This window comes from Dermacentor albipictus, chromosome 10, assembly GCF_038994185.2.
Source record: "Dermacentor albipictus isolate Rhodes 1998 colony chromosome 10, USDA_Dalb.pri_finalv2, whole genome shotgun sequence".
Classification (NCBI taxonomy): domain Eukaryota; kingdom Metazoa; phylum Arthropoda; class Arachnida; order Ixodida; family Ixodidae; genus Dermacentor; species Dermacentor albipictus.
The window spans coordinates 64,923,270-64,932,933 of NC_091830.1; the positions used below are offsets into that span (position 1 = coordinate 64,923,270).

Below are 9,664 nucleotides of genomic sequence, written 5' to 3' on the forward strand. Positions count from 1 at the left end.
CGCTGCGGGCTCATAACTTGGTGGACGCTACGTTCTGTTCTGTTCGCGCTGAAGCGAGAGACAACACGAAGGTCAATTCGCTGGCTGCGGCTGCTGCGCTTCCTAACTCTGGCCTCTGAGTGGGGAACATGATGTACGTTATTTCTTTGTGTGACATCATTCGTTAGACGCCACGCGTCGCCAGCTTGAGCCACGAGGTATGTTGACACGGTCATGCATGTCATGACATATCATTCATATTGTACTGCATGCATGTTGCTCTGATCACGACATGACGAGAGTGACATGCGTACAATTCGTGTTATGTCGTACAATGCGTGCATTTCAGGCATGTCATGTTATATCAGTCCGTATAAAATGACCAAAAACGCGACAAAGGCTTGTAAGCCTTTGTCAAAGGCTTACAAAGCTTAGACAAAGGCTGTAAGACAATGGCAAACTTGGTTGCAATGACCAGGTTTGCTATGACCATGGTAGCAGAGATCGGAACAAGACGATCATTTAAAACAGAAGTTTGCGTTGTCATTTCTACGGCAGAATCTACTTCCTTCTGGCTAGATAACAACTCAACCCACTATCAAAAATGGCTATGCGGTAAGCTGTGCGTCGCTGCTCTGTTATAATTTTCAACTGAGCGTCGCTGCTTCAAATGGTAACGGGTGCGACTGCGTTACCCTCGCCTTATGCCGGCGTACCTGTGACTTTGAGGAATAGTCAAACCATTCAGGAAATTAAATGTAGAAATTCAAGCGATTCTGAATCCGCTGATTGACCTCCTATGCGGCGTGTGTGAAGTAAGCTTTATTATTTTGCGTACTTTCCAGAAATAAACCACTTCAATTCACTCTGACAGTGAGCAATGGCTGTGATAGAATGTGAGCGCAGAATAAGGCATTAAATCGAGTACACAGGGGGATAGCGGTAATCGAACGTAAAGCAGTCGGCGGGCAAAGCATTCCGCGATCCAAAATGAGGACCAAAACACTGCAACAGTCACCAAAACATTTCTGTCCCTACAGTCACCTCCACCACCGACTCGACGCTGCATCACGGCGGTCACAAGAACTGGGCGTTTCGTATGATCTCGTATTCTCGGCTGTACCTGGCCAGGAAAGAGCGGACGTAGTAGGCGACCAGGGAGGACAGCACAAAGACGAACGCCACCAGAAGCAAGACGAATCTCAGTCGGCGCCTGTGCAGCTTGCCCGTGGGCATCGGCGGCCAAGGCGACGAAGGCGAAGCGGCACCACCGCGTAGTGCGTACAGCGGCCGCTGCAGGTCGCTGGCGTTGGTGACGTCGACTTCGCGGACGATGGCGAAAGGGCCGTCGCGCGGCGCCACCATCAGTCCGGGAACGACCAATAGCAGCGGCGGCTGCCGCGTCGTGGTCGACGACGTCATCGCCTCGGCGAGAAGCGAACTTCCGTTTCCGGTTTCGTTCGCCCGGTTCGAGCAGCGGCAAAGCGGCGGAGCCTGCGGAGCGGGTTCACGCAGATGGCGGGCAATTGAGGATGTCCAGGAAGCGATGCATGTGCGGCGAGTAGCTCGAGCCCGGGTTAAGCAGCTGCGCGAAATACAAAAGCTAATAAGTGACAGTCACTTTAGCATACATCAAAAAAGGTGAAAGGGAAAGCCTGCGTGCTCGACAGACATTCGTTAAATTGCTTGACATTCTCGTTCGAATGCGTTGTTACTTCTTATTACTTGTTTTCTCCCACCAAAGATCGTGCATTCGAGTGCCTTATTTGACGCTACCTTAGTTAACTGCGTCCTAATTAATTTCGCCCTAATTAACACCAAAGATGGTGGAATGCTTCGACTTCCACATGCATAAAGCTCGAGGTTTCGACACCACTGACTGTCATATATTTGAGTGCCTGAATAAAGTCTATCTTAATTAATTTTGCCTTCTTTTGGCATAATGAGCATCGGAGTCAGCTGTGGTAGAAAACGACGACGAGCTCGCGAGCAGTGGTACGAGCACGTGTCTGTGCGAGGCAAGCTCACGTGACCTTCTGTACAACACGCCGCGTTTTCCTGACCCCTTATAGCTTTCGCCTTAATAATTACAATTTGTTAGGTATTAGGAGGGGCCGAGAGCCGGATATGCTTAGGTGGCATCATAAGATTCAGAAATTTGCAGGCATAGTACTAAAATTAAATTATGAGGTTTTACGTGGCAAAAGCACGATCTCATTATGGGGCACGCCATAGTGGGGGACTCCATTTGGGCGACCTGGGGTTCTTTAATGTGCACCTAAATCTAATCACACGGGTGTTTCGGCATTTCGCTCCCATCGAAATGCGGCCGCCGGGGCCGGGATTGGCACCCGCGACGTCTTGCTTAGCAGCACAGTACCATAGCCACTAAGCAACCACGGCGGGTAGGCATAGTATAGAGTTGGCTGACGTTAAAAGAGAGCAAAAAGAAGAACGTTTGGATATGCCTTCTTACTGGCTGAATCTATGAAATCGACTGATGATGGTGATGATTCATTGGGCGTCAATTCGGTGACATTGATTACAACATTTACGCAGCCCACTGTCACGAGGCACAACGCTAGGACATGTCGTTAGCATTGGCTGTAACTGTCCAAGTAATCGAGTAGGGCGGTATGACACGACTGAAAATATTCCATCGTAAACGTGCGCAAATATTTGTACGTTCCTTAATTTTATCCCTTACGAGCCTGAGAGATCACCGAGAAAGCTTATTTTCTTGCTGTGAACACAAACAGCCTGAGGATGATGATTGCACATGAAACACGTTTGAAACCGGCGCTAATTTACTTTCTTTTTCAATGAAGGTTGAAGCGCAAGCAAGAGCTTAGCAACTAAAATACCTTTTAGAATTTCAGAGATCTCATATGTTGTGTGCTTTAATTATGTTGTAATTGGCGCTTATCTGGATCAGTGGCATTGCATAAAGCATAACACCTGGTTTGCTTTATTAGCATTATTGAGTTATGTCCTTTTTTATTCAATTCAAAATGTTCACGTCAGCGACTGCTTCCTGCCGTAAGTACACCTAGCACCATCTGATTCTTTTTGTTAAAAGGTCCCCTCTGCGCTTTTTGTTCTTCTTTTTAGGACTGCAGAGACTGAGTTTTTACCGTGTCTCCGATTTCTAAACCTTTACTAACACAATATCTAACAGAATAAATTGCTTTAGGTTAGTGTAGTTTTTAAATTCAAGGTTTGGCACGGGGATCGGCATTTCTTTTGCGTCAACTCTGTCGTGAAAGCTCGGTCCACATGGGGTCAGCCTGAAGGCGTCCCCTGGCACGATGCCATCGCAACTTATCCACATGACACTGTTTTCCACCATTGCTTTAAGAATGCCGCCTCTCTTGAGGAAAGCTTGGTGATAACCGTATAGCAGCTGCAATAGTAGAACTGGTTTGAGAGCTAATGGTAGTCTTACACTGGCACAGAAATGAAACCTTCGCGATTCAATTCGAACAGAGTGAAATTAAAATGTACTGCCACTCGCTGCACAGTCTGTTCTCAAACCTAATTCTTCAGTGGAATGCATACTCTGATCCCAGAGTGTTGGCAGCTGCAGAAGCACTGGGAAAAACACTTCTGTGAAGCAATATAAAATTGTTCTACGTAAGTGATGCCGAAAATTGCCTGAATGTCTCTAGAGGCATTTCTTTCGTTTTAGACGAAACAGTCGAACCCATCTACAGTGAAATTATCTGTATAACAAATGATTCTACCATGTTCTGGAGGACTATTCCTGGCTTTCGTGTGTGTTATGAACGCCTCTACACCAAAGAGTACTGCAACGAGTTCTCCTGTAAGCGAATGAATTGAGGCGTGCGTGATCTGGTTCTCGCGCGCACCATCGCGCACGCCCTAGAAATACAAGGTGTCCTACAACTTTGAAATTGAAATGTTTACGACTCAAGCTATAATTAGAAGGTTCACTAAATAAAAGTAATCAATTAATACTCCGTGATGAAGAAGAAACATACTGGCTGTAAGTACGCACGTCTGCGGCTCCTACACAGTCCGTACCATTTCTCTACAGCTCTTGGGTTTTTCTCTACAGCTCCTGGGTCCGGCGTTCGTGTTGTCTTTCTCTCCTCGTCCTTGTTCAATTGTGTGCTGGAACTATGTTTCATAATGCTAATCACAACCAACTAGCCCAGCTGTCCATACTTAGCGATATACTTTCTAGTACATTGGGCCCTTTCTCCCCTCTTCCTTTATGTGCAAACCCTTCCTCGACCCTTGTCAACCATTTAGCAGTCCGGCGTTCGTGTTGCCTTTCTCTCCTCGTCCTTGTTCAATTGCGCGCTGGAACTATGTTTCATAATGCTAATCATAACCAACTAGCCCAGCTGTCCATACTTTCTAGTACATTGGGCCCTTTCCCCCTCCTCCTTTATGTGCAAACCCTTCCTCGACCCTTGTCAACCATTTAGCAGTCCGGCGTTCGTGTTGTCTTTCTCTCCTCGTCCTTGTTCAATTGCGCGCTGGAACTATGTTTCATAATGCTAATCATAACCAACTAGCCCAGCTGTCCATACTTAGCGATATACTTTCTAGTACATTGGGCCCTTTCCCCCCTCCTCCTTTATGTGCAAACCCTTCCTCGACCCTTGTCAACCATTTAGCAGTCCGGCGTTCGTGTTGTCTTTCTCTCCTCGTCCTTGTTCAATTGTGTGCTGGAACTATGTTTCATAATGCTAATCACAACCAACTAGCCCAGCTGTCCATACTTAGCGATATACTTTCTAGTACATTGGGCCCTTTCTCCCCTCCTCCTTTATGTGCAAACCCTTCCTCGACCCTTTTCAACCATTTAGCAGTCCGGCGTTCGTGTTGCCTTTCTCTCCTCGTCCTTGTTCAATTCTGCGCTGGAACTATGTTTCATAATGCTAATCTTAACTGGGACACCCGGTATGTCGGAAGACAACGCATAAACGCCGCCCGCTTGCAACTCGCGCACGAGACCGCACATATTGTGCGGCCCGCGAAACGCACCTGGGTCGTGCGCCCCGTAGTGCGGCGGTCGTAGGGCGAGAACACCTCCACGGCGGGGCGGGACGGCGACGTCCTGGTCGAGTGCCGATGACGCTGCACGATCGCCGGCCCGGCGAGCAGGACGTCGCCGACGTGCTGCCTCCACGCGTCGTTGATCAGACGCTCGTCGACGGGCATGCCGCGGCCGGCAAAGCCGACGACGCCGCCGCCTTCGCCGCCGCCGCCGCCAGGGTTCTCGTCGTCTCCGTAGCCGTAGTCTCGGCCGGTCGCCGCTGCAAGTGCGCCCAGGCTTTCGTACTGGTCGCCAACGAGGAAAGACCGAACGCGGTGGGAGAACATTTCCTTCCAGAGCTCGTGCCTCTGGTCCGGCTGCGGAGGTTCCTAATGAAGCGAGAACAGAATGGTTAATTATTTAGACAAACTCGCCAACCGGTAGATTCGGGATCTGCGTGATGAGGGTGGAGGGGGGGGGGGGTTGCAGGAAAGTGGAAAGGTCGGGCTCGTTGGTCGAGTCGTGATTTATTTATTTACATTTATTTATATTGAATAAAGTTTCACTCTCTCTCTCTCTCTCCGCCGCGGTTGTAGGGAACAGTGTAGCCCTTGTGCTATAGCGAAATGAACGAGTGACCTCCCATGAATGTCTGGGGTAATCAAGATATACCGCTTGCTGCAGGTTTTTTTCTTTTTTTGCGGGTCTACTTGAGCCTTAACACCATCTCTGAAACCCGCAAAATCAGCCAAAGAACATTTGAGTATTACTTCAGGAGCGCAGTGTTCTCTTGCGAGCGTTCGCTTTGAAACTACGCAGATCCGACGCACTGTCGTAGTTGGTCTCAATGAAGCCGTGTTCAGCCGATTAGACGAAACGGGTGGCCTGGACAAAAGACTTAAGGCGGGAATTCGGTGACGGAATTCGCAGGCATGACGACTATGCGAACTTTTTTGGGTGAAGGCAACTGGTCCATGAACCCACACATGCTACGTGAAGGCATCAAAGCTGCGGGATTCGAGACCCTCGCCACCGTCTGCCCAGCAGGCGATGGAACTCGACACAGCTAGCACCACCACCGACCACGCAGCATTGAGATCTTTAGACGTCACAAAGCTCTCGTGGTACAGCATGTGCGGCACAAGGAGCTATAAATGACGATCGGCGAAGCATGCGAACGATACCTAGTGCGTGTACTGAGCGGGCATTGTGCAATCAATCTAATGAACGAAAGATTTAAAGAAAGCTATTTCTTTTAACTAGAGGTGGGTGAACTTCAATTTGTCTTTGCACATATGAATAGAATACGATTGGTGAGAATGGAATATGCAATTGTATACCGAAGAGTCAAACGAAGACTTATAGATTTGCAGCATAAATACTTGTTTAACTATAATCTGGCACCACGCTTGTGAAAAGAACGACAGCTGACTGACCAGTGAAAAAAGAAAACGACGGATATCAAGGAAATTAGGATCACTTCTAAACACAACACTACAAATTGTCATTAAATGTACTGGCCGAATTCCCTCTCGAAATGTTTACAGCCTGGTTGCAAACAATCTTTTCAAGAATGAATGGCTGCCGTATGACTAGCTTTCCAAAAAGCCTAATTAAATGGTTGTTGAATAAGCATCAGAAGTGGAAAAAGTAAGTAAGAAATAAAACCTGCTGAAGGGCTTGTGGGCCACAGACACATGGAAAAGTGTTCTTTGCAAAAAAAAGAGAAAAAATGAAGAACGCCACTGGTTGTAGCGTAGAAAAAAACTGCTACGTGACTAGACGGCTCGAAACACTAAATGACGGATTATAGGCATCAAGTCTATTATAAGCATCAAGTCTATCATCATGAGTCTATTGGCTACGAGTTACTTTTTCGCCCTTCATATGTTTCACGCCGCACAGATCATATACCTAAGGTAGGCATTTCTACATGCAAAACTAAAACATTCTCGGATTCTTTTATTCCTTGCACGTCATATGACTGGAACCACCTTCCTTCCTCAATTGCCACAATTCCTGACCCTGTATAGTTTCGGACTGCTGTTACCGCTTCTATTGAATGATATATTGTGTTGATCACTTATTCTAACTTATCTATGTCTTGGTAATTATTCTCTGCTGTTGCTTGTATTTTCAATGTTATGTATTACCCACTCCCCTCTGTAATGCTTTGCCCTGAGGGTAAAATAAATAAATAAATAAAATAAATAAATCAGAGGTCATGCATGCTTCGCCAGTGACACCACGAAGAACACTTGCTTGTAAGAAATTTTGTTTCATGTGTGACTACGAAAACGTTTGTCGTTTCACTTGTGATAATTTGCGGAACATTTTTTAGCAGAATGAGAACAGTTGCCCGACTTCAACGACCGGTTGTTGTGAAATGTTTGGTTAGTTTCAGTATTGAAAATACCGAAAAGTTCGATTTCGTATACGAGCAGTTAGTGAGTAAAATTGGACTGGTATTCGAAACTTTGAATATTCGCCCCCCCCCCCCCCTAGTGGCACCGCAAGGGACAACCGACAGGTCTGTCTGTCTAAAGTTGCTTTTTCATCCAGTTTCATTTACATTTATTTATCATTTATTTAATTCAACTAATAACTACAAGTAATTTACCCTATACAGAAATATATATATGACCTTGTTTGTTGGTCTGTTATGATATCACTATAAATATCTGGCCCCTCGATTACCTTTCTTCTTACTCATTACATAGCGAGGGTCTCGAATCCGGCAGCTTTGATGCCTTCAGGTAGCATGTGTGGATTTATGGACCAGTTGCCTTCACCCAAAAAAGTTCGCATAGTCACGCCTGCGGCAGAAAGGATGTTATACATCCACCGCCAAGGCCGTGAGTGGTGACGCGGGCTAACACTCCCATGGTTGGTTCTAGTAGATAAACATAAGTACCCCAGAAAGTGGATGGGAAAACAGCGCCGTGGTAGCTCACTTGGTAAGAGCACCGCACGCGTAATGCGAAGACGATGGTTCGTATCCCATCTGCGGCCAGTTGTTTCGTCATTCACTTTCATTAACATTTATTTATCATTTCTTTATTAAACTAACTAAAAGTAATTTCCCCTATGCTGTCCTTGGTGTCATTGTTTATGGGCTTCTTATGGCATCACTATATATGTGTGCGCGTGTGTAGATAGGTCCTCATACAAATACTATGAGCGTAACTAAAACTTCGGTTGGTAGTTCAACAACGCACGATATTCGTTCCCTTCATTTTGTCAAATTGTCAAATGTCCGCTGAATTTCGGGAACATATGGTTCATCTAGCTCAGATGAGAACTATCATAGGCAGTTTGTTGTAGGCTGTCTGCGCAATGCTAATCAGCCACCTCTATCAGCGTAGTTCATTGCATCCTATCTTATACATTAAAGACCCCTAATAAGAAGAGTATTACATAAGAGGTGTGTACATAAGTAATACCCATACGTTAATAATATATACACAAGGCAATGCAGGCATAGTCGGTGCGAACATAACAAGCAAACAGGTTATGCACGTATGTTCATTAATAAAACAGCTGTTGAAGAACGCAGGTAACTAAATAAAGCGTAACAGAATGGCCTTCGAGAGTTTACAGTGGTAACGTTTCCGGGAAGGCCGTTTCAGTCACTGACTGCTCTGTAAAAAAATGGTGTCGAAAATGTCGAACGGACATGCGTGTGCCCATAAGGCCGCCATCGTGCGGTCATGGACACGTTATTAGAGTGTCATAACCGTTAGTGTTTCTGCCGCAATCCTTTCATTTTACGCATCGCGATGACTTCATTATCCAACGTACTCTAAGTACAGGATGCTCAATCAAAGAATGTTCGCTCCCGCCGGCAGTCTACGCTTCGTTCTTACTTGCTGTAGGGCCCGCGTTGGCCCTTAGGCCTACCAACCTGTCAGCTCGGCGCTATCACCACATTGCGTTTCAGAAGCGTCAGCAAAAATTGCTCTTCAGCCAGAATGCGAAACATTCGACATAATTGTGACATTCGACATAAACAGCAACCTGCGGTTGCTGCTTGAGGAAAAGATGGGTGCTTTTGGAGGTCAAGCCTAGGTCATTAGAAGGTGTTTACATTCTCCGCACAACATAAAAAAAAACATTTGCTTCGTGTGAAAACGCGTACATCTCTCCGTGCCTACCTGGGCGAGCTGCACGAGCAGGCCGTTGAGGTAATTGCGCCAGTGACGAGCATGAGCTTCACCTTCTTGAGCCCTCGCCACCAGGGCCAGCAACAGGATGAGAACACCACGCATGGCACACCTGGAGGCGCCTGGGACCTCGTACTCCTTCCACGAGCAACTGGACTCAGCCGCAACTGTCACCAATGCAGCGGGATGCAGCACCAGTCCACTGACATGACGATGGCGATTATAAAACCCGACCTGCGTTATTTAGAGAAAAAAAATAAGAAGCAACAATAACCTATTTCGCATTGTTATTTCTTTTGAACGTAATAATCCACTGATCCCGTTTGAATTCTGAATTAAACAATCGTCCTTTATTCCAAATTATATTTGCGTCCAGCTCTCTATTGTTCTGGCAATAATCTGTGCATACAAACTACTCGATTCTTGGCACACTCCCCACTATGGGCACTTGTCTTCCATGCATTAGCACATACCCACTATGGGGGATGGGTCGTGTCATGTTTTGCAGGATTAA

General features: G+C 46.5%; 1 protein-coding gene across 1 annotated transcript; it reads right to left on the reverse strand.

Annotated features, from left to right (window-relative positions):
* Positions 1-768: 768 nt before the first annotated feature.
* On the reverse strand, positions 769-9,312 carry LOC135904220 (uncharacterized). The gene is made up of 3 exons (XM_065434858.2): positions 9,142-9,312; positions 4,996-5,376; positions 769-1,564 (listed from the first exon to the last, which is right to left on the reverse strand). Exons 1-3 carry the CDS (start codon positions 9,253-9,255, stop codon positions 1,487-1,489), a joined length of 573 nt encoding a protein of 190 aa, XP_065290930.1. The 5' UTR covers positions 9,256-9,312; the 3' UTR covers positions 769-1,486.
* Between the last annotated feature and the right edge of the window lie 352 nt (positions 9,313-9,664).

What these genes read in the sequence shown, in the direction of transcription:
- LOC135904220 (XM_065434858.2), bottom strand. Translation starts at nt 9,255, where the DNA reads ATGCGTGGTGTTCTCATCCTGTTGCTGGCCCTGGTGGCGAGGGCTCAA. An exon ending in TGCTCGTGCAGCTCGCCCAG is followed by an intron (nt 5,377 to 9,141) that starts GTAGGCACGGAG and finishes TCGCTTCATTAG; the next exon opens with GAACCTCCGCAGCCGGACCA. An exon ending in CTACGGGGCGCACGACCCAG is followed by an intron (nt 1,565 to 4,995) that starts GTGCGTTTCGCG and finishes TATTTCGCGCAG; the next exon opens with CTGCTTAACCCGGGCTCGAG.